Source organism: Scyliorhinus canicula, chromosome 2 (genome assembly GCF_902713615.1).
Source record: "Scyliorhinus canicula chromosome 2, sScyCan1.1, whole genome shotgun sequence".
NCBI lineage: Eukaryota > Metazoa > Chordata > Chondrichthyes > Carcharhiniformes > Scyliorhinidae > Scyliorhinus > Scyliorhinus canicula.
This window is the reverse complement of record NC_052147.1, coordinates 53819836-53843890: the sequence shown is the minus strand read 5'-3', so window position 1 is coordinate 53843890 and position 24055 is coordinate 53819836. Positions and strand designations below refer to the sequence as shown.

Sequence of the window (24055 nt, the reverse complement as noted above, 5' to 3'; positions counted from 1 at the left end):
ATGCTCAATCGCAACAACCTAATATAATATTCAGCACCAGTCATTAAACTGATGAAGACTCAGGGTGCATAATGGCTGTTCAGGTAAGGTCTGGGGAAATACCCAGCACCTATGGCTTTGGCCCAGCTGGGAGGTGATATTTCATGTAGAACGATGAAAACTGGAAAAATAGATATACAACTACTATTGTTACCATGGGAGATGATGACTACATTCAATAGTCAAATAATTTAACTTTATAGAAACCTGGGGCTGGATTTTACAAGGGTCGGCCACTCGCCTGCCCTCCACCCCTTCAGAAAGTCGGCCAACAGCCGTGCACCTGGAAGAATGCCCCACACTGCAGCCATTACATGCTGCTGGCAGCTGGCTCACAGTGGGAATTCAGTCGCTCAGCTGTCAGAAAGTCCCACATTTGAGAGCCACTGGCCAACCTGATCGAACAGCAGCTCAAGCAGTCCCAGCAGTGCCAGAGCTCAGTAGTGGCCACTGTCAGAACTGCAAGGAAGAGCAGGAAGAAAAACGCTGGCTGCCGAAAACAGGTTGGCCCATGGCTTTTAGGGTGGGGAGGAATCCGGGAGCCCAGGGAGGTTGTGAGCGGGGTGGAGGGCTGCGTTTTGGAGGGCGGACAGTGAAGAACTGGGGGGGCCCCAGTGAGCACATAGCACCCTCTGAATGATCTGCTTCCCTCCCACCTTCCTTCCTGCCTTTTTTCAACCTGACTTCCAAAACGGACTGCCCACTCCCACCCGCCTTGTCCACTCCAACTATGTAATGGCGTTAGATGCATAAAATCGCAGAATTGCTCTCCTCAATAAATTCTTTGGACGGTCAGAGCTCTGCTGGTTTTTATGCCTCTGTATTAAGCAGGTCCCAATCCTTCCTTCCTAATTAACGTTTTACAGTGGCGGACGGGGGCAGAGAATCTAGCGGGAGCCAAAAAGTCAGAAACCCACCAGTGTAAAATCCCACTGAATTCTCCCAGTGGTGAGTTAGACTTCCCACTGGCTGGTGGCATGAACCCATTCACATTAATTTGCATCTCACGAATGCTCATTAAAACAGCTGCCCACTGGTATCCCATCAGGCCTGTCAATCTTGCGCCACATCAGTGTGAAATTACTTTGATGTCGCACACGACTGCTAAAGAGTGGGCACAAGGTGGTCCTAAGTTCACTAGAGACTTCGGAGTGAGTGCAATGCCCCCAGAGTGCTGCACTGCTCCTGTCGTGCTGCTCACCATTCTGTGGGGTAGACCAGTTTGTCCTTCCATCTCCATGCCGAACTGACCTTCATGGACAGCACCGTGCTGCTGGACCCATGAACCCTCCTGTGTCACCGAGTCAGATCAGCACTGCGCCTGGATTGGGAAGTACAGGGGTTTCCTTCCCCTGGTACCAAACACCAGTGTCTCTCTGGACAGCCCTATGTTGTGGGACTCATGCAGCCACCGCAACAAAGGTCCAAAGTTCAAGTGGGGGAGAAGTGTGAGGTGAGGCTGGGGGTGGCCTGATAAAGAGAAGCAGGGCAGTGCGGGAGCAGGGATGTGCAAGGAAGGGAAATAGGATGAGGACTCACGATGGCAGGCAGAGGGGCAAGGAGGTGGATGAAGACGAACAATGAAAAGCAGGGGGAAGACCAAGGGGAGGGAAGCTGGACCCCAACAAAGCTGTCTGAAAAGCTCATTAAAAAGGTGATCAAAGGGTACACCATCGTTTACTGGAAGGGGATGGATGAAGATTTCAGATGCGGTGGGTACAGAGCTAAGTGGGGCATGGGTGAATGGCGGGTGATGGGGGAGGGGAAATTGAGGAACAGACGTCTTCTTGAGACTGTTGGCCTTTTCCCTCTGGTTTGCTGACATCCTGCATGGTCTGGTGAAAACAGGTGGGCCAGAGAGAGCGATATGGTGGACTGGCGTTTAAATATGTCACCGGCACCTTTGAACCCACCAGCGGATGGAAGGCGACGTATCAGTTTCTGCTCTGCCAGGTGACTTGGAGCGGGACGCGCAGGTGCATAATTAACGAGGTTCCAAGTGGAGAATCTGGAGCGGGATCCCACCCATTCTGGCCAGCGATCAAGGTGCCGCCGAAGCCGGCCACCTCTGCACTTGGTCTCAAACTGGGAGAATTCCGCCTTCAGCTTCCCTTCATTCCAAACTCCCATTCCTTATTTTTTTTTTTTAAATAATTTTTATTGAAGAAAGTTTTCAAAGTTTTTCAAAATACAAACATTTTAACCCCCCCTACATTTACATTTAAATTATAGCAAAACAAAGTCAAACCCCCCTACTTAACAAAAAAAAAAAGTCCCCCCCCACCCCCTAATCGCGCGTCCCCCCCCCCCCCCCCCCCCCCCGCCGGCGAACCGACAGTCAGACCAACTTATCATTTCTGGTAGTGTCCTCGGGCAGGCCTTGCCCGTGGCACCACCGCTACCGTACTTCCTTCGTTGTTGTCTCCCCTCCCCCCCCCCCCCCACTCCCCCCCCCCCCCTCCCTCCCGCCCCCTCCCCTCCCGCCCTCCCCTCCCCTCCCGGGTTGCTGCTGTCACGGCCTCAGTTTCTATCTCTGATCTAAGAGGTCCAGGAAGGGTTGCCATCGCCTGAAAAACCCCTGCACCGACCCTCTCAGGGCGAATTTGATCCTTTCCAATTGGATGAAGTTTGCCATGTCGTTTAACCAGGTGTTAACACTTGGAGGCCTTTCGTCCCTCCACTGAATCAAGATCCTCCTCCGAGCCACCAAGGACGCAAAGGCTAATATTCCAGCCTCCCTCGCCTCCTGTACCCCCGGTTCCACCCCAACCCCGAAGATCGCAAGTCCCCATCCTGGCTTGACCCTGGACCCCACCACTCTCGACACCGTCCCTGCCACCCCCTTCCAGAACTCCTCCAGTGCCGGACATGCCCAAAACATATGTGCATGATTCGCAGGGCTTCCCGAACATCTAATACACCTGTCTTCACCCCCGAAAAACCGACTCATCCTTGTCGCCGTCATGTGGGCTCTATGCAGTACCTTAAATTGAATGAGACTTAGTCTCGCACATGACGACGACAAGTTGACCCTCTCCAGGGCGTCTGCCCATGTCCCGTCCTCTATCTGTTCCCCCAGCTCTAACTCCCACTTATCTTTCAGCTCCACTACTGGCACCTCCTCCACCTCCTGCATAATCTTATAGATGTCCGAGATCTTCCCCTCCCCGACCCAGACCCCTGATAGCACCCTATCACTCACCCCCCTGTCGGGAAGCGCGGGGAACCCCTCTACCTGTCGTCTGGCAAATGCCTTCACTTGGAGGTACCTGAACGTGTTCCCCGGGGGGAGCCCAAATTTCTCCTCCAGCTCTCCCAAGCTCGCAAACCTCCCCCTCCCATTCCTTATTAATCTTTTTCCTCCTCACAACTTCCAGTTCAACATTATTCCAATCACATTCCAGATATAACTTAAAACATTTTCTGGCAGGTTTTCACACATGGGTTTGGTTTGCATATGAGAAAACTTTACACATAACAAAAAGTGGTTTCTTATGTGGACATCGGGTCAAAAGGAGGGCCAAAAAAAACACGTGCTCGCAATGTTTAGGAAAAATGGGCCATTTCAATAATGTTATGAATCTGCACCTAAAAGCAGAATCTGTAATGTTACCTTAAAATACTCCACAAGTCCTCGTCCTGTTATTTTATTCCCATTGATTTCTTTCAACTCAAGGTTCTCAGGACTCAGAAGCCAAGAAACCAGCACTTTCAGATGTTTTGTAAACTCATCATCAATCTCTAAGCAAAATGAGATAAACACTTTTCAGGATTTTTTAATGCATTGACAAATTTCTTTTTCCGAAGAATATAATTAAAAAATAATTGAAATCTTTAGGTTTCGGATAATGTATAAAAGTCAGTGAAGGCATTTCTGAAATGGGCCTAATGTAAGTGGGCAATGACTGCTGAATCTGTACCATTTAGCCGTCCATCAAAGTTGGGGTTTGTGGCCACTTTCAAACCAGGGTGTGGCATTAAGAAGCAGGCGATATTGGTAAAACACGAATAGATGTGCTTCCTGACATTCTGTAGCTCCTCGTGCTGGTTTTCTGAAATCTGGAATAAGTTTGGAAGGGGGAGAAAAAATATCAAATATAAAAAACAGAGGTAAAACTTTGCTTCAGTTTCCAGAAGTAGCTCAAGGAAATTTTAAGAACTTTGTTTTTAATTCACTGGACAGTAAAATGAAGGATGGAGTTTCAACAGAGGAAAAATATAACCACACCCATACACGTGCATGTACAAGAGGCAAAGTAGAATACCCACTACTTCACTTGTATCTATTTTTCTCATTCCCTTTGTTGTTACTTTTGAACGTTGTATTTTCTTTTGCTTGTAACGTTAATGCATTTGTTCTCAGGTGCTGTTTGCCCTGCTGAGCACTATTTCGTTTTTTCAGTTTCAGATTTCCAGCATCTGAAATTCTTTTTTTGAAGTAAACAACCTTCACTCCAATTATGTAAATTTGCTTAGAAATGTTCACTTCAACGTATCACGTTGCATGGGTTGGTTCTTTTAGGCTATAAGTTAACCAACTGAAATAGTGGGCGCGATCTACCCGAATGGGGACGGAGTCCCATTGTGCTATTAGCCAGGTGTTTCCCAGCGCTTGGAGCGCCCAGAAACACCCTGCTCTCTAACACCCATCCGTGTAGATCGGGGCCTCAACGGGGAACACAGGCCGAGGTCGCAAATAGCCACCTTCCCTGCACTGAGGAGCTCCACTCGCCGGAATTAACAATGGTATCCCAATCTCTCAAGCCCCCAATGCAACCCCTGAAACCCCCCCCCCCCCCCCCAAGCGCCAACTCACATATAAGGGGGTCCCTTCCCCCCCCACAACCCCTGCACCCGTGCAGGGAACCCCCGACCCAATCCCTGCTGTGTGAAAAATGCCAGCTTGGCACCTCCAACCTGGCAGTGCTCATGCCAGATGGCAGTGCCAGGCTGGCATTCAGGTAGAAGTGCCATGGTGCCAGGCTGGCACTGCCTGGGTGACACCCTGCCTAGAGAGCAAGCATCTAAGGGTCTACGATCCCCTGGGAGACCCCCACGAGTGCCATTCCATCTAGTCCCCATTTGTGAATACCAGCATTGAATGACGATTGCCCGAGGTCTCCAAGGCGAGAGGGTTAGATCTCACGCCTTGGTTAGATCTCGGAAATGCTTTATTAGATTGAGACTAGCTGTCTCACTCTAATATGCCCACAATGGGCGGGATTCACGCCGCGTTAGATCGTGTGAGGTCGGGCAAACCGGGTAGATCCTGGCATCTACTGGCCGCACAGTGCTGCTTTTCGGGAGCAACGCAACGCCCTTTACCAATTACACTGCTGCACAGCTCTTGGGGCACCCTTGGCAAGGAATTTACAATAAAACACAAGAACCAGGAACCTGGAGAAACGTGACATTCTAAAATTACCGTACATCACGGCATATTAATTCACCTTTTAAGCCTCACCAAAAACCTTCCAAAAACCGGAGTCCACTTATATGCCAAGAATAGAATGTGAATTACCAGTGTTGTAGGCAGTCACCATTTTGAAATGTGGAAATTAAACACACCAGTAAATCAAATTAAATCAATGTGACATGTTTTATTGAATGAATTAAGTTCACAGGGATACCTTTAAACCCACAATCAAAACATTTTAAAAACTGTTTCCTCCATGTTGACAATGTGATGTAATGTGTACTCACATTTCTGCCGCTGTCTGATGATGAATTGCCGCAAACAGGTTATTTTAGAAATGATATATTTTCATAGTCACGGAGTGATCTTAGTTTTCAGCCACAACACAACTTCTGTTCCATCTAGTGGCCACACCAATTAGCTGTTGGTCTGAAATCTTTGCTGGACTCAGGGTTTGATTGGGCCCAGTTAAGTGTGTATATAAGCCCTGCATATCCAGTGATGACGTAACTATTCTGATGATTTTCGAGGACATGCTTCTCAAGATCATACCAGTGGCTGGTCTCTGCTCTCATGGCGCATTTGGTCTTGGGCATCTCCTTCAGGGTGGATTTCTCCTTCTCCCAATGTCTCACCAGTTTTTCACTAACACCGGATTCCCTCGTAGGAGCACAGATATTTGACAGGTTACAGCTTTCAGCTTGAAACCGTCTTCATCAATTATATTTGCTGGAGGGCCCTTTTATGTTTGTCGCTTGCCATGCGCACTGTTCTAGGCATGTTTTAAACTCCTCATCTTCTTGACATGGCGGCCCATATCACCTGCTGGATCCCATGCATGGTCTTATAAAGTGAATAATACATGCATTGTTGAGGTGAAAAATTGAGGCCCACCGCTGATGTCAGTAAAATATTTCCTGGCAAGGAAAGGGGGCTTAATACGCCAGATTGGACAATGAATAAATGCTGTCATTTTATATGCTGGGTCGATTTATATGCTGCGATCTATGGTATCAGTTTTCATAGTTCAACATGACCAAGAATGAGCAAAATGATGAGAGAGAGCTGGCAGGTGTTTAAGTGACAGAATCACAGAATATTACAGTGCAGAAGAAGCCCTTCGGCCCATCGAGTCTGCACCAACGCATGAAAGGCCCTAATCTGCCTATCTAATCCCACTTGCCAGCAGTTAGCCCATCGCCTTGAATGTTATGGTGTGTTATGGCAAGAACTCATCCAGGCACTTTTTAAAGGATGTGAGGCATCCTGCATCTACCACTCTCCCAGGCAATGCATTCCAGAACATCACCATTTTCTGGTAAAAAAAGGTTTTTCCTCAAATTCCCCCTAAAACTCCCACCCCTCACTAAGGGGGAACAGCTGCTCCCTATTCACCCTGTCCATGCCCCTCATGATGGAAATGCCTCATAATCTTAAGTAAGCAGAAAAATAGAATCCCTACGGCACAGAAGGAGACCATTCGGCCCATCGAATCTGGGCGACCATCTGAAAGAGCACCCTACCTAGGCCCACTCCCCCAATTGCCGTAACCCCATCTAACCTGCACATCTTTGGACATTTCAAGTACACTGTAATTTCCAGCTACACCTTCAAGTCATGACAATCTTCAATTTTTTTTTCTGGCCACAATTTCAAACGTCAGTGAAAACATTTGTGAAAATAAATGCTCTCACTGCCTTGTGGCTCTGGTCTTTCCAGCAGCAAACCTTTGTCTCATGGAAATTTGATGCAAACTCTTGCTGCATCACATCACCCAACCTTGTACCTAACATCTACATGGTGCTTTGCAAGGAGGTGAGTGACAGGTACATACAGGAACATAGGAGCAGGAGTAGGCCATTCAGCCCATCGGGTCTGTTCCAATTATTTTTTGTTTCATAACTGACCCTGTAAGATCCAAATATAAGGTGACTCAATGGGGAGATTGGTCATATTGGGTCCTCATTGAGCTGCCTCCAACCTTTCTTTAGCTCCCAACTCTGTCCCTTCCACAACTTGTACTACTTTCTCCAAATCTTGGAAATCCTCCAGAATGTTTTTGATCTGGGCTGGTTATTGTTTCAAGTGGTTAAAAAAGCAGAGTGCATTTGTCACTTCATACCTCAAGAAAACACAAGGGCAGAGATAGCAGGCGGGCTTGCCAGGCAACCTGCCGCAGTGCGAGGCCCGCAATTGGCCGGCAGCTCCCACCGTTGTCAACGAGATTTCTCGTTGAATGCACCCCTCACCAGCAAAGCCTTGGCGGGTGTGAGTCGTTGGTGGGACCGGAAGATTCCGTCGGCATGAACAGCCGGAAAGTTCTGGCCAGTGTATGTGCATTCAATTGCAGAACAAAAAAAAAATTGTAGAAACAGGTTATTTTCCCCCAACTTCTATGCCACCTGAATTGTATTCTGCCCAACCAATGGTTTTAAGGATCACCCGCTTTAAGGTTGCTATATCAATTTAGTGTGTAATTCAGGCAAACAAGCAGACAACTCTAATGTAGATTGATTAGCATTAATGATTAACTATATATACGGCAGCTATATTTTCTCAATCATGTTCATTTCTCAACTTGACACTTTTCTACAAGTTCGACACCTTCATCATGATACCCTTCCACTTCTGTGGGTATCTAAACTCCGTGCCTGCAAGTTCCTCGCTCAATGTCCGCTCTCCCCTCCACCACACTTAAACTGTAAATGCCACCCCTTTCCCTCCTAGGGGCTCCCACTAGAGCCCGCTCCTGGCACTGCCCCTTGGCACAGGTTGGCACTGCCACTGTGTCAACCTGTGGTGGGGCGGTGCCAAGGTACTGTCTGTGCATGTCCTCCCTCCCCTCGGGTGCTAGTCTTACCTTTGTGCCCCCAGAGGGATCCCCTCGACTGAATCTCATCTTTCAAAGCGGCTGACATCACGTTGAAGAGGTTTGAATATTCAGTGAGGGGGGCTAATGTGGTTGGGGGAGGCTGGCCAATGATATTTCAATTTATTGCAATTCATTAAAATGAGATCCTCACCCTTTTGTGGGTGTGACCCTTGTGATGTCACCAGTGAGGGGCAGTGAAAAATTGGGGAACGCAATCCCTCCAGAGACAATCATGTTTCCCGATTCTCTCCAGATTTTCCACCCATGTTGCCGTTCTGTCTGACGCCAATCCCGGGCCCCCTTAATGTCCAAGCTTCCAGTCAGCTCTTTAAGTAAAGTTATATTTTTCTTGGCTGACACTCAGGAAGATCTCAGCACTGAAGACCTCTGTGGAACACTTTAGATGCCTTTTGCGGTAAATGCTGCTGCAGTCTAGTTGCAGGTTTAGTCACTTTGCCACAGAGGAGAGAGAGCACACGGGAGAGCGAGAAAGAAAGTGAGAGAGGAAGAAAATGAGAGAGAAAGAGAGAGAGAGTCAGTGGTATGTTTGTGGCAGATTGACCATAACGCCAGTCTGTGGCAGGTTCATACTTGCAATACATTTGCATGCCATGAATACTAATTATATTTGTGTGGCAAACAGCAAACAGAAAGCTGAAGTGGTTCACAGCTCGACTTATGACAACGGGAGTGAGTGGTGTGCAGGTGACAAAATCCTGGCCATTATGGCAACATCTGATACAACTGCATTGGTCCAACCCTATTTTTACACAGTCAAAACACTGCTACAATTTCATTCAAGTTATTTAGAATTGACAAGCTTATAATTGACTCGATCCCACAAACCTTAAGACGTTTCTCCAGGAATCTGGTGCCTCCATCAAGGCCGTAGTTGAATTCATATGGAAAGCTCCAGTCACGGACTAGAAATATAAGTGACTGCATATTAAAAAAAAGAAAATAATCTTTAGTCTGAGAGTTGTTATGCAGGGATATTATAATCGAATATATTTTCTCTTAAATTTAAAACATTTTCAGAATTTAATAGGCAACAATAATGTTAGATGAGTTCAATCAGTTCACTGTTCACATTCACATGAATCCATCATGAACAAAGAGGCAACAAACAAACTAATGCAGACTTGATATCATTTTTGGTTCAGCAATATTTAATCAATTACATGCCTCTATTTTAAAAGTGATATATTTCTAACTGATTACAGAGTGTTAGAGGACCTCGGTTCAGACATCTAATTCCCAACCTAGCTGTGCAGAAAAGTCCAAAGTTGAGGCCACGTCCTTCTTGAAGATGTGAGACACCGGAGAGAGCAAATCATTCTGCCACTCTTGCACATATTCTAGTGGGTTAGTTCAAAATTAATGTACGGAAAAACCCCATAGCAGGTTTCCAGGCTAGCTGCTCAGCATTGGAGGTGGGGAGAAGTGCAGAGAATTTATATACATTTTTTAAAGGGCAATAATAAATGGTTATATTAATATTCAATTCAGCAATCTGGCGTTCCGGAACTTTGTCTGTTTAAATATTTACTATTTCTCACCTGAAATGGTTTCTGAAATGTTTCTTCCATAGCTAGTCGTCCATATTCAGTGAAGAGCTGAAGAGGATTAAACAGCGACACTGAAGTGAATAAATTACTTTTAATAATAAATTACTCTTTGTCTGCCCATCTTCCTCCCCAGGGCCTTTTTCAAGAAGGTAACGAGTAGTATCATGGGGTATGTGTGGGCACATGGCACCCCGAGAGTTAGAAGGGTCTTTTTGGAGCGGAGTAGGGATAGTGGAGGGCTGGCGTTACCCAACCTTTCAGGATATTACTGGGCGGCAAATACATCGATGGTACGAAAGTGGATGATGGAAGGGGAGGGGGCAGCCTGGAAGCGCATGGAGAGGGCGTCCTGCGGCAACATAAGCTTAGGGGCACTGGTAACGGCACCATGGCCGCTCCCTCCCACGAGGTATACCACGAGCCCGGTGGTGGCGGCCACCCTCAAGATCTGGGGGCAGTGGAGGCGACACAGGGGGGAAGTGGGAGGTCTGATAGGGGCACCACTAAGAGGGAACCACAGATTTGCGCCGGGAAACACAGGAGGGGGATTCCAGAGCTGGCAGAGGGCGGGTATTAGACAACTGAGGGACTTGTTTATAGAGGGGAGGTTTGCGAGCCTGGGAGAGCTGGAGGAGAAATTTGGGCTCCCCCCGGGGAACACGTTCAGGTACCTCCAAGTGAAGGCATTTGCCAGACGACAGGTAGCGGGGTTCCCCGCGCTCCCCGACAGGGGGGTGAGTGATAGGGTGCTATCAGGGGTCTGGGTCGGGGAGGGGAAGATCTCGGACATCTATAAGATTATGCAGGAGGTGGAGGAGGTACCAGTAGAGGAGCTGAAAGATAAGTGGGAGTTAGAGCTGGGGGAACAGATAGAGGACGGGACATGGGCAGACGCCCTGGAGAGGGTTAACTCGTCGTCGTCATGTGCGCGACTAAGTCTCATTCAATTTAAGGTACTGCATAGAGCCCACATGACGGGGACAAGGATGAGTCGGTTTTTCGGGGGTGAAGACAGGTGTATTAGATGTTCGGGAAGCCCTGCGAATCATGCACATATGTTTTGGGCATGTCCGGCACTGGAGGAGTTCTGGAAGGGGGTGGCAGGGACGGTGTCGAGAGTGGTGGGGTCCAGGGTCAAGCCAGGATGGGGACTTGCGATCTTCGGGGTTGGGGTGGAACCGGGGGTACAGGAGGCGAGGGAGGCTGGAATTTTAGCCTTTGCGTCCTTGGTGGCTCGGAGGAGGATCCTGATTCAGTGGAGGGACGAAAGGCCTCCGAGTGTTAACACCTGGTTAAACGACATGGCAAACTTTATCCAATTGGAAAGGATCAAATTCGCCCTGAGAGGGTCGGTGCAGGGGTTTTCCAGGCGATGGCAACCCTTCCTAGACCTCTTGGATCAGAGATAGAAACTGAGGCCATGACAGCAGCAACCCGGGAGGGGAGGGGAGGGCGGGAGGGGGGGAGGGGGGGGGGGGGGGAGGGGGGAAAACGACGAAGGAAGTACGGTAGCGGCGGTGGCACGGGCAAGGCCTGCCCGAGGACGCTGCTAGAAATGATAAGTTGGTCTGACTGTCGGTTCGCCGGCGGGGGGGGGGGGGGGGGGGGGGATGCGCGGGTAGGGGGGGGGGGGGGGGATTCTTTTTCTCTTTCTTGTTAAGTAGGGGGGTTTGACTTTGTGTTGTTATAATTTAAATGTAAATGTAGGGGGGGTTAAAATGTTTGTATTTTGAAAAATTCAATAAAAATTATTTAAAAAAAAAAAAATAATAAATTACTCTTAATAAATTAAGAGATGCTGCCACATTGTTTAGATTTTATTAATGGTCCAGTTACCTGTAGATGCTGAAGATCGTCCTCTTGAATATTTTGTGACAAGTTATATACCTGGACAAAGTGAAATAAGAGCTGTTACATTTCTGAAAGATAAGACATGGTAATTGCTTTACTGAGATAACAAAGAACATTTTAAAGTGTCACTGATGCTCATTTTAGTGATCGGTGATTGGCTGTTAGCTTAAGCATGGTGACACAATGAGAATTTTAAAAGTACCGCACCTCATCTTCTGATTTGGCACGTTACAGCCTTCAGAACTCAACATTGAGTTCAACAATTTTAGACTGTGAACTTTCCCTTCCATCTTGACTTCCCCCTTTTGTTTTCTGTTATTTGGTTCCCTGGCATGTCCAGACACAATGCCACCCCTCCCCCACATGGCCACTGTCCCTTGTTGTTCAGTTTTGATCTCACTGAGCACTGCCCTCTGTTCTCCTATTAACACCTTCTGCTATCCTACCTTTGCCACTATTAACCTCTTCAGTCCATAATAGCACCATTAACATTGAACATAGAACAGTACAGCACAGTACAGGCCCTTCGGCCCACGATGTTGTGACGACGATTTATCCTAATCTAAGATCAACCTAATCTACACCCCTTCAATTTACTGCTGTCCATGTGCCTGTCTAAAAGTCGCTTAAATGTCCCTAATGACTCTGACTCCACCACCTCTACTGGCAGTGCATTCCACGCACCCACCACTCTCTGTGTAAAGAACCAACCTCTGACAACTCCCCTATACCTTCTTTCAGTCACCTTAAAATTTTGTCTCCTCGTGACAGCCATTTCTGTCCTGGGGAAAAGTCGCTGGCTATCCACTCTATCCATGCCTCTCATCACCTTGTACACCTCTATCAAGTCATCTCTCTTCCTTCTTCGCTCCAGTGAGAAAAGCCCTAGCACCCTCAACCTTTCTTCATAAGACATGCCCTCCAGTCCAGGCAGTATCCTGGTAAATCTCCTCTGCACCCACTCCAAAGCATCCACATCCTTCTTAGAATGAGGCGACCAGAACTGGACACAATATTCCAAGTGTGGTCTAACCAGGGTTTATAAAGCTGCAGCAAAACCTCGCGGCTCTGAAACTCAATCCCCCTGTTAATGAAAGCCAACATACCATATGCCTTCTTAACAACCCTATCAACCTGGATGGCAACTTTGAGGGATCTATCTACGTGGACCCTAAGACCCCTCTGTTCCTCCGCACTTCCAAGAATCCTGCCTTTAGCCCTGTATTAAGCATTCAAATTCGACCTTCCAAAATGAATCACTTCACATTTATCCAGGTTGAACTACATCTGCCACTTCTCAGCCCAGCTCTGCATCCTGTCAATGTCCTGTCATAACCTGCAACAGCCCTCAACACTATCTACAACTCCATCAACCTTCGTGTCATCGGCAAACTTACTAACCCACCCTTCCACTTCCTCACCCAAGTCATTTATAAAAACCACAACGAGCAAAGGTCCCAGAACAGATCCCTGCGGGACACCACTGGTCACCGACCTCAGGGGGAATACTTTCCATCCACTACCACTCGCTGTCTTCTTTCGGCCAACCAATTCAGTATACTGACAGCCAAATTTCCTGTATCCCATGCCCCCTAACTTTCTGAATGAGCCTACATAGGGAACCTTATCAAATGCCTTACTGAAATCCATATACACCACATCCACTGCCCAACCTTCATCAACGCATCTTCTCACATCCTCAAAGAATTCAATGAGGCTTGTGAGGCATGACCTGCTCCTCATAAAGCCATGCTGACTATCTTTAATCGAACTATGGGCGCAATTCTCCGCTCCCCAGGTCGAGTGGGAGAATCGCGGGAGGGCCGCTCTGGCACCCCCCCGCGATTCTCCCACCCCCCCCCCCCAAATGCGACACGCCGCTCGGAGAATCGTGCTCCGGCCCGGATGGGCCGAGTGGCCTGCCGTTCCCCACCTGTTCACGCCGGCGGCAACCACACCTGGTCGCTGCCGGCGTGAACATAGCGCGAAAGGTAAGTTTGGGGCCTGTGGGGGGCGGAGAGGGGATCGAGCACCACGGCCGTGCTCGGGAGGGGACTGGCCCGCGAACGGTGCCCACCGGTCGTCGGGCCGGCGTCTGTAAACGACGCACTCTTTCCCCTCCGCCGCTCCACAAGATCAAGCCGCCACGTCTTGCAGGGCAGCGGAGGGAAAAATGGCAACCGCGCATGCGCGGGTTGGAGCCGGCCAACCTGCGCATGCGCGGCTGACGTCATTAAGGCGCCGCCGGCCGCGTCATTATCGGCGTGCCGCCTTGACGCCAGCATCAAGGCCTGGCAGCCGAGTTTGACGAAACACCGCTCCGAGCCCCCCCCCGCCCAGGGGAGGGGGGGGAGAAGAGCAGCCTCCAATGCCGTCGTGAAACACTCCAGGTTTCACGACGGCGTTGGCCGCTGCGGAGAATTCCGCCCTATGTCTTCATAAATAATCATAAATTCTATCTCTCAGAATTCTTTCCAATATTTTGTTCACCACAGACGTAAGACTGACTGGTCTGTAATTCCCAAGGATTTCCCTATTCCCTTTCTTGAACAGGAAAACAACATTCACCTCCCTCCAATCATCCGGCACTACTCCAGTGGAGAACGAGGACACAAAGATTATCGCCAACGGCACAGCAATCTCCTCCCTCGTTTCCCGTACTAACCTTGGGTATACCCAGTCAGGCCCAGGGGACTTATCTGATACTTTTCACAATTTCCAGCACATCCTCCTTCTTAATATTAACCTGTTCGAGTCTATTAACCTGATTCACGCTGTTCTCATGAGCAAAAAGGTCCCTCTCTCTAGTGAATACCGAAGCAAAATATTAATTTAGAGCCTCCCCCATCTCCTCAGACTCTAGGCACAGGCACTATCCCTGATTGGCCTTACTCTCACTCTGATCATCCTCTTATTTCTCACATAAGTGTAGAACGCCTTGGGGTTTTCCCTAATCCTTCCTGCCAGGGCTTTTTCATGCCCCCTTCTAGCTCTCCTAAGTCCATTTTTGAGTTCCTTCCTGGCTACCTTGTAACCCTCTAGAGCCGATCCAGACCCTTGCTTACTCAACATTACATAAACTTCCTTCTTCCTCTTGACTAGAAGCTCCAAGGCTCATTCACCTTACCATTCCTTCCTCGTCTCAGTGGGACAAAACTATCCAGCACTCGCAGCAAGTGCTCCTTAAACAACTTCCACATTGTGCATTTTCCAAAGAACAACTGTTCCCACTTTCTGATCCCCAGCTCCTGTCTAATAGCAGTATAATTTCCCCTCCCCCAATTAAATACCTTCTCATACTGTCTGTTCTTATCCCTCTCCATGACTATGGCAAAAGTCAAGGAGTTGTGGTCGTTGTCACCGAAATGATCTCCCACTGAGTCATCTGACACCTGGCCTGGTTCGTTGCCAAGCACCAAATCCAATATGGCCTCCCCCCTAGTCGGCCTATCTACATTTTGAGTCAGGAATCTTTCCTGTACACACCTGACAAAATCTGCTCCATCCAAACCATTTGCAGCAAGGAGGTTCCAGTCAATATTAGGGAAGTTGAAGTCACCCATGACAACAACTCTGTTACTTCTGCACCTGTCCAAGATCTGCCGCCCAATCTGTTCCTCCATCTCTGCTGCTATTGGGAGGCCTTTAGAAAACTTCCAATAAATTGACTGCTCCTTTCTTGTTTCTGACTTCCACCCATACTGACTCAGTAGACAAACCCTCCTCGACTACTTCCTTTTCTGCAGCTGTGATGCACACCCTAATTAGCAGTGCAACTTCCCCTCCTCTTTTACCTCCCTCCCGAGTCTTCTTAAAACATCTAAACCCCAGAACATCTAACAACCATTCCTGTCCCTGTGAAATCCATTCTCCGTAATGGCCACAACATCGTAGTTTGAAGTACTCATCCATGGTCTAAGTCCATCTCCCTTATTCCTGACACTCCTTGCATTGAAACAGACACTTTAACCCATTCCGCTGAGTACAACTTTGCCCTATCAACTGTCTATCCTTCCTCTCAGACTCGCTGCATACTATTTGTGCCTGTTCAACAGCTACCGTATCCTCTGATCCATAGCTCTGATTCCCAACCCCTGCCAAACTAGTTTAAACCATCCTGAAGAGCTCTAGCAAACCTCCCACCCATACTGGTGCGCCTCCAGTTTAGGTGCAATCCATCCTTCTGTACAGGTCTCACCTTCCCCAGAAGGTATCCCCCCCCCCCCCCCCCCCCCCCCCGGCCAGCCAACAGCATCGAAAACAGTATACTTGTGTTGAAGGGGATCGGCCACGGAGGATCCCTGCACTGTCTGCTCGCTTCTTTTCCTTCCCCTGACTGTAACCCAGCTACTCTTGTCTTGCACCTTGGGTGTGGCTACCTCCCTGTAACTCCTCTCTAGCACCCCCTCTGCCTTCTGGATGATCCAAAGTTCATCCAGCTCCAGTTCCATAGCGCAATCTCTGAGGAGCTGGAGTTGAGTGCATTGAGTGCACTTCCCGCAGGTATAGTCAGTGGGGACATCAGTGGTGTCCTTCACCACCCACATCCTACAGGAGGAGCATGCAACTGCCCTAGCCTCCGTCCTCTCCGATCTGAATTGCCAAAGAATCATGTCCACAACATCTTTGCCTGTCTCTCCTTAAGTGCAACCTAGCACTGCCCCCCTTCTCCAAGTATATAATTCATTACATTTCTATCCCTTTCAGTTCTGTAGACGGGTCATATGGACTTGAAATGTTGTCAGAGGTATTAGAAAGACTGTTTGTACTTAGAATTGATAAGTCACCAGGACCAAATCAGATGTGTCTGAGAAAACGGAAGGAAGCAAGGGTGGAAATTGCTACAGCACGGGCAATAAATAATTTTGCAAACACAAATTTGCATTCACTTTGTATACTGTGAGGAAAATGCATTTGTTGCAGAACATGCCGTTTTTGATACTCTAGCCACTCCAGTTGCTGTAACACGTTGTCCTTTTACTGTCCACTGTGCAGGTAATGACATGGATTGACTTCAAGTGGTGTTGGTACCAAAACACAATTTCAAGGCCATACATTTTCTATCACCAAAGTGTTAGCTAATCAACACAACTATCTTGCTTTTTATTTTATTCTGAATTTTGTATGCTTGGGAAAACTTGGCCATCGCTGTTCGGAGGAGGATAAAAGTAATTTCTTCCTTGCTCTTTAAGTTCTAGTCTACTACATGAAATTGTGCAGGAAGTTAATTTAAAGTAATGCACAATTATTTCGCAGAATATTACAACAAATCCAATAAATGGAAGAACGATGCTGCAGGGTGTTCACAGTTGTGTCAACATTCTTACCGACATACTTCTCCATTTTTGAGACTATTCAAAAGGTCAGAACGCCAAATTTCAGAAACAGATTCTCCTACCTGCATCGAACTTATCATGGTGCTGAGTGCAAATACTGTAGCAGAATCTCTAAGAGTAGACTGACTATCAAACGTCCCTTGGGTGTCCATCAGCAGCACTGCAACCTGCAAATGAGACAGAACTGTCGGTGACCTTCAAAAGGGAGGTAAGTGACAATATTACCATTATTGCCGATCAAACACTACAAAAAAAGGATAAACTCTACAGATGCACGTGTACAATTGCAAAGATGCAATCTCACTGATTAGAAACAGAAAACATAAGTAATGCATTTCAAAGAAAATGGGGTTTATTGTGTCCGTATATTGAGCGCAATTCTCCGCACTCACGACGGTGCGGAGAATAGCGGGGGTCGTAAATTTTTACGGCCACGCTAGTCCGACGCCCTCCCGCTATTCTCCCCCCCCCCCCCCACGCCCAACTCCCGACACGAATCGCTGCCGCCGTTTTTTTACGGCCAGCAGCGATTTTCAGCTGGCCGATGGGCCGGATTCCAAGCCCTTTACGGCCGTTTTTACGAACGGCAAACACACCTGGTCTGGCCGTTCGTAAAAACGGCCGAAAAGTCCCGATCTTGGCAACCATGGCACCAATTGGCACGGCAGTACCACGGCCGTGCCAAGGGTGCCATGGGCCCGCGATCGGTGCCCACCGATCGCGAGCAGCGGGTCCGATTCCCGCGCACTCTTTGTCCTTCCGCCGCCCCGCTGTATCACTTCGCGGGGCGGCTGAGGGGCATCCCGGCCCGCGCATGCGCGGGTTTCGCGCAAATGCGCGGTGACGTCATCCGCGCATGCGCGGGTTGGAGTCTTCCAATCCGCGCATGCGCGGCTGACGTCATGTGACGCGTCAGCCGGCGCGAACTCTGGCAAGCGGGCTTAACGAAATTCGTTAAGCCCGCAATGCCGGAGTTCACGGCCGCGGCATACTAGCCCAGACCGGGGACTAGAATCGGTTCCCGGTCGGGGAGGGGGAGGCTGGCGTCAAACCCGCCCGGTTTTGACGCCAGCCTTACGATTTCTCCCTGTCTGGGAGAATCGCGCCCATTGTGTCTGTATAATCTCAATCATTTCATTATGGCCAGAATTTTACTTTGCTACATCAGGCGCGCACCTCGTCGCCATCGCACACTCATGCAATATTTCAGGCGGCGGGCACACGTGACAGTCAAACGCACATCTGCTGACAATCAAGACGGCAATTTCGGGGCGGCACATTGGCCGCACAGCTCCAAGGACCCGGGTTCAATTCCGGCCTCGGGTGATTGTCTGTGTGAAGTTTGTACTTTCTCCCTGTGTCTGCGTGGGTTTCCTCCGGTTTCCTCCCACAGTCCATAGGTGTGCAGGTTAGGTGGATTGACCATGCTACATTGCCCCGTAGTGTCCAAAAGGTTAGATCGGGTTGGAGGCATGGACTTGAGCAGAATGCTCTTTCCAAGGGCCACTGCAGACTCGATGGGCTGAATGGCCTCCCTCTGCACAGTAAATTTTGTGATTCTATGGATTCAGTCCATTAGGGCTCATTTAAAGCGGTCCATCTGCTTTCATGGTTTGTGGGCAGACCGATTAACCAGGTGACCTTTACGTCTTCGCTGCAAACCCAATCCAGGGTGTGATGAACTGCCCAGGTTGAAATTAAATTTTTTTAAATGTGTGTGGGGGCGGTCACGTGATGTGGAACACGAGAGTGGCTGAGTTTTCACGAGCTCTGGTTCTGCTCGCCTTTTAATCCTTTATTTTATCCTAGTGCACATTTCAGATTTGTGTATTTTTTGGGATATACATCCTTAACTACGTCCCTGGATGATTCTGATTAGAGTTTAGCGATGAGGAGTCAAGTTAAATCGTAGAGAATCCTCGTTTGACTTCCTGTGGCGGCATGTAGGTAGAGGTTTCTCGTTGGGTGGCTCCTAGTCGAGGCTCTGATTTTTGGACTTTAATGCCTGTTTCTGGGGCAGTTTTTGAATGAGCTGGTGTAGGAAGCTACAAGGAAGCTGGGAGATGTTGAAGTCCCAGAAGGAAGGCACTGGAAAGAAGGGGGCAAGCGAAAGTCCGCCATCGAGTGAGTTGATGAATCCAGTGGGAAGAAAGATGGTTGAGGCTGGATCGCTGGGGTCGCTCCCCTCACAGTGAACCTCTGATTGAGGTGATGGCCGGGGAATTTGAGAGTCAGTTCAGCAAGCAGATGGAGGTGCTGTGGAGGGAGATGATGGCTGCGATGAACGAGTGGGAGGAGGAGGTGATTGCTCCAGTAAAGGCGGCAGTGTTGAAGACATTGGCCGAGGTACAGGAGGGAGGAGAGAAATTGAAGGGGGTGGAGGAGGCCCTGTCGCAGCACAGTGACCAGTTCACCTTGATGGGTGAGGAGCTGCGAGGGGTGGCGGAGATTAATAAAGAGCTCAAAGCCAAGGTGGAGGACCTGGAAAACACGTCAAGGCAACAAAATCTACAGATTGTGGGCCTGCCTAAAGGGGTGGAGGGCCCAAGGCCCACCGAGTACTTTGCAAAGATGTTGGCAGAGCTGTGGGGGTGGGGAAGAATCCTCCCGATACATATTGGACAGGCACATCGGTCACTCAGGCCGAAGCAGAAAGCAAATGAGCCACCAAGGGCAATTATCATTTGTATCCATAAGTTTCACGTGAAGGAGAAGGTCCTGAGTTGGATGAAGCAAAGGCGGGATGTGAAGTGGGAAGGTGTCGGTATTCAAATATACCAAGACTTGATGATGGAACTGACGAGAAGATGGGTAGGCTTCAGATGGGTGAAGGTGGTACTGTACAGCAACAGTGTGAGGTTTGGCGTAGTCTACCCGGCAAAGCTGAGGGTGATGTCCAACTCAAGAGATTTCTACTTCGAGATGGTGGAGGCGCTCGTGAAGGCCAAAGGATTGGGACTGAAATGATAGATGGAACTAGGATTGGGACTTGGATTCAGGGGATGTTTTTAGTTTTGAATGGGTTTTGGGTTGGTTGAATGGGATAGTGTAGTTTACCTTTGTTTATAGTTGGTTACAGGTATATTGGGGGGGGGGGGGGAAGAGAACGGTGGGGGGACTTTGTTTGGGTTCATGAGGGAGATGGAAGGTGTGGGCCTGCGGAGTTCCTTACATCCCCAATTCACAAGGTGCACTCGAGGAGTGACCTTTTTCTTGGTGGGAAAGGAGCTCTTGGCTGGTGTTAGGAGGTCAGAGTACTCAGGCGAGGTTCGACCAATTGTCCACGGGGTAAGCGGTACGTCAGTTGAGAACGGCAAGGGGGGCTGGCTACTAGTACGGGGAGAAGGCAGGACATATGCTGGCCAGCCATCTCAGGAGGAGGCAGCGGTGAGTGAGATAGTTCGGGAACAGGGTAGTACGGGGAAGGCTCTGGAGCAGATTAATTAAGTATTTGGGGAATTTTATAGGGACCTGTATAGGTCTGAGCTGACGGAGGAGGAGCGGGGATGAGGAAATTTCTCGATGGGCTGGAGTATCCAAGGGTGGGAGAGAAAGGTAGGGCACCTGGAAGAGCAGGTGGGGAGCAGGAGGCGATTGGGAGGATGCAGGCAGGGAAGGCGGTGAGGCCCGATGGGTTCCCAGTTGAATTTTATCAGAAATCTCAGGACAAGTTGGCACTGGTGATGGTGGGAATGTTTGAGGATGTGACTGGTAGGGGTGTCTTGCCGTAAATCATGGGTCAGTCTTCCATCTCGTTGCCACCAAGGAAGGATAAGGATCCAGTCCGGAGATTTTGGTTGGGGTGGAGTGGGCAGAGTATGTGGGGATAGTTATCTCGGACCATGCGCCCCACTGGCTGGAGATTCGGAAGAGAGCAGAGGCTGGGCTGGAGTTTTGACTCGGGGTTGATGGCGGATGGAGGTTTTTGTGATAAGGTGTGGGCCACGATTAAGGAGTATGTGGAGTTGAATCAGAATGGGGAAATGTCGGCGGCCATTTCTTTGGTCCGTGGGGGAAATTATTTTGTTTAAGGCCCGTGCGGATAGGGAAAGGAGGGAGGAACATGACCGTCTAGTGAGCGAGATAGTGGACATGGACAGGGAATATTCAAGGGTGCCCAGCGTGGAGGGATTGACGAGGAGGAAAAGGTTGCACGGGCAGTTTGACAGGCTGACAACAGGGAGGGTGGTAGGGCAACTGCATAGGGCAAGGGGTGCAATATGAGTATGGGGAAAAGTCACTCCTTGAACAAGTACCGCACCAGCTGTGGAGGCAGGCTGTGTCCAGGGAAATATTGAAGATACAGACTGGGGCTGGGGATGTGGTGTCAGAGCCAGACGGACCCAGGAGGAGAGATGGGGAACATGGGGCAGTTTCTGGACAAGCTGGAATTTCCCCAGGTGGAGGAAGAAAAGAGGCAGGCGTTGGAGGAGCCCCTGTGGCTGAGGGAGGTGCTAAATAGTATCAGGGTGAGAAGTCGGGGAAGGCCCCTGGGCCGGATGGGTACCAGACGGAATTCTATAAGGAATTTGCAGCAGACCTGGCACCACATCTGTTGGGGGCATTTAATGAACCGCTGGGGAAGGGGGAGTTGACGGAGACGATGACGCAGGCAGTAATCACACTACTTCCAAAAAAGGGGAAGGACCCAGTGGAATGTGGGTCGTTTAGGCCCATATCACGATTGAACACGGATGTGAAAGTATTGGCTAAGTTGTTGGCGGGGAGGGTGGAGGAGTGTGTCCCTGGGGTGGTTGCAGAAGATCAAACAGGCTTTGTGAAGGGCAGGCAGCTCGCGAGTAATATAAGACGGCTGTTGAATGTGGTGATGAATCCGTCGAGAGCTCTGGTACTGGAGGTGATGGTGTCCATGGACGCGGAGAAGGCTTTTGATCAGGTGGAGTGGCGGTACTTGTTTGAGGTTTTGGGAAGGTTTGGGTTTGGGATGAGATTTCTGATATGGGTACGGTTGCTGTATGTGGCACCAAGGGCGAGGGTGAGGACGAATGATATTAGCTCACAAAGCTTTGACTTACACAGGGGAATTAGCCAAGGGTGCCCACTGTCGCCGCTGCTGTTTACGCTGGCCATACAGCCATTGGCAATGGCTCACAGGGGGTCGGCAGAGCGGCAGGGAATAATGAGGGCACAGAGGGAGCATCGGGTGTTGCTCTATGCCGCTGACCTCTTGCTGTATGTTTCGGATCCGTTGGAGAGTATGGGAAGGATTATGGGCCTGTTGGGGAGATTTGGAGAGTTCTCAGGGTACAAGCTGAATGTAGGGAAAAGTGAGGTATTCCGGTGAATTAGTTGGCACAACGGGCTAATTTAGGGGGGATGCCATTTACGGTAGCGAGGAATAGGTTTAGGTATTTGGGGATTCAGGTAGCGAGGGAATGGACTGGGCTCCATAAGTGGAACTTAATGAAGCTGGTGGAAGAGGCTAGGGAGGATCTTGAGAGGTGGGATACACTGAACTTAACGCTGGAGGGGAGGGTCCAAGTGGTGAAAATGAATATTTTGCCGAGGTTTTTGTTAATCTTTCAAGCTCTCCCGATCTTGATACCAAAGGCCTTTTTTTCGGAAAGTGGACACAATCATTTCTGACTTTGTATGGGCAGGGAACATGTCAAGGGTGGTGAGGACTCTGCTACAGACGCAGAGGCAGCAAGGGGCGTTGGCGTTGCTGAACTTATTATTGGGCGGCGAATGAGGACAAGGTGCGGCGGTGGTGGGAAGGAGAAGGAGTAGAGTGGGTTAGGATGGAGGAGGAATCTTGTAAGGGGTCTAGTTTGATGGCTATGGTGACGGCAGCATTGCCAATGGCTCCAAGTAGGTATTCAAGGAGCCCAGTGGTGCAGTCCACAGTGAAGATATGGAGTCAGTTCAGGAGGCATTGTAGGGTGGAAGGGATGTCGGTGCTAACGCCGCTGTGCAAGAATCATTAGTTTGAGCCGGGGGGGGGGGGGGGGGGGGGGGGGGGGGGGGGTTCTGGGCAGCAGTGTTCGCAGTCTTAGCCAGGATCGTGGAGGAGGAGGTGGATCCGGATCCTTTAGTGGCGATATTTGGGGTCTCAGAGAAGCCGGAGCTCATGGAGAGGAGGAAGGCTGATGTCTTGGCCTTCGCCTCTCTGATTGCACGGCAGAGAATTTTGCTGGAGTGGTGGTCGACATCGCCACCAGGGGTATCACCGTTGGGTGACCTGTATGACTTCCTGTGATTAGAGAAGATAAAGTATGAGTTAAGGGGCTGAGCAGGGGGGTTTGAGTAAAGGTGAAGAATGTTTGTGACCGTGTTTGAGGGGCTGTTCGTCGCGGGGGAGGGGGGGGTGAAAAAGGGGGGAAATCTGTACAGACAGTATAGTTGATTGTTGGGAAGTATGTTTCCTGGAGTGTTTGTTCGCTGTAACCTGTTTTGATACATGCTTGTAATAAAATACATTTTTTTAAAAAGGATAAGGACCCGGTGGAGTGTGGGTGGTATAAACCCATATTTCTGCTGAATGTAGACACCAAGATTTGGCAACGGTGTTGATGTCAAGGTTGGAAGGGTGCCTGCTGAAGGTGATTGGGGAGGACCAGACGGGCTTTGTGAGAGGAAGACAGTTGTTCTCAAAGGTGAGGAGGTTGCTGAATGTGGCCTTTCTCCGGCAGAGGGAAGGGAGACGGTGGTGGTGTTGGCGCTGGACACAGGGATGGCGTTTGGGCGGGTAGAGTGGGGTTGTTTGATGGCGGTACTGGAGAGATTTGGAATTGGGCCGAAGTGTGTGGCGTGGATGCAGCTGCTGTATAAGGAACCGATGGCAAGTGTGGAATTAACTGAATGAATTCAGGGTATTTGGCACTACACCAGGGTACGAGGCAGGGATGTCCTGTTTGTATTGGCTATAGAGCCTTGGCCATTGCGCTGAGCAGCTCAGGGTTGTGGAAGGGAATAGGGAGGGGGTGTGGTGCATAGTGTGTCCCTATGTGCT

General features: G+C 49.4%; 1 protein-coding gene across 3 annotated transcripts in view; it reads right to left on the bottom strand.

The window, feature by feature from the left end:
• Nucleotides 1-24055, bottom strand: part of atl1 (atlastin GTPase 1) — a 107575-nt gene that overhangs the window by 20202 nt on the left and 63318 nt on the right. For all 3 annotated transcript variants that reach the window (XM_038778391.1, XM_038778377.1, XM_038778385.1), the window contains exons 4-9: nucleotides 17145-17249; nucleotides 11732-11782; nucleotides 9887-9943; nucleotides 9174-9266; nucleotides 3960-4098; nucleotides 3653-3780 (exon numbers count right to left, since the gene is read on the bottom strand). In XM_038778391.1, the coding sequence (XP_038634319.1) occupies nucleotides 3653-3780; nucleotides 3960-4098; nucleotides 9174-9266; nucleotides 9887-9943; nucleotides 11732-11782; nucleotides 17145-17249 (573 nt within the window). The remainder of the gene's footprint in view (nucleotides 1-3652; nucleotides 3781-3959; nucleotides 4099-9173; nucleotides 9267-9886; nucleotides 9944-11731; nucleotides 11783-17144; nucleotides 17250-24055) is intronic.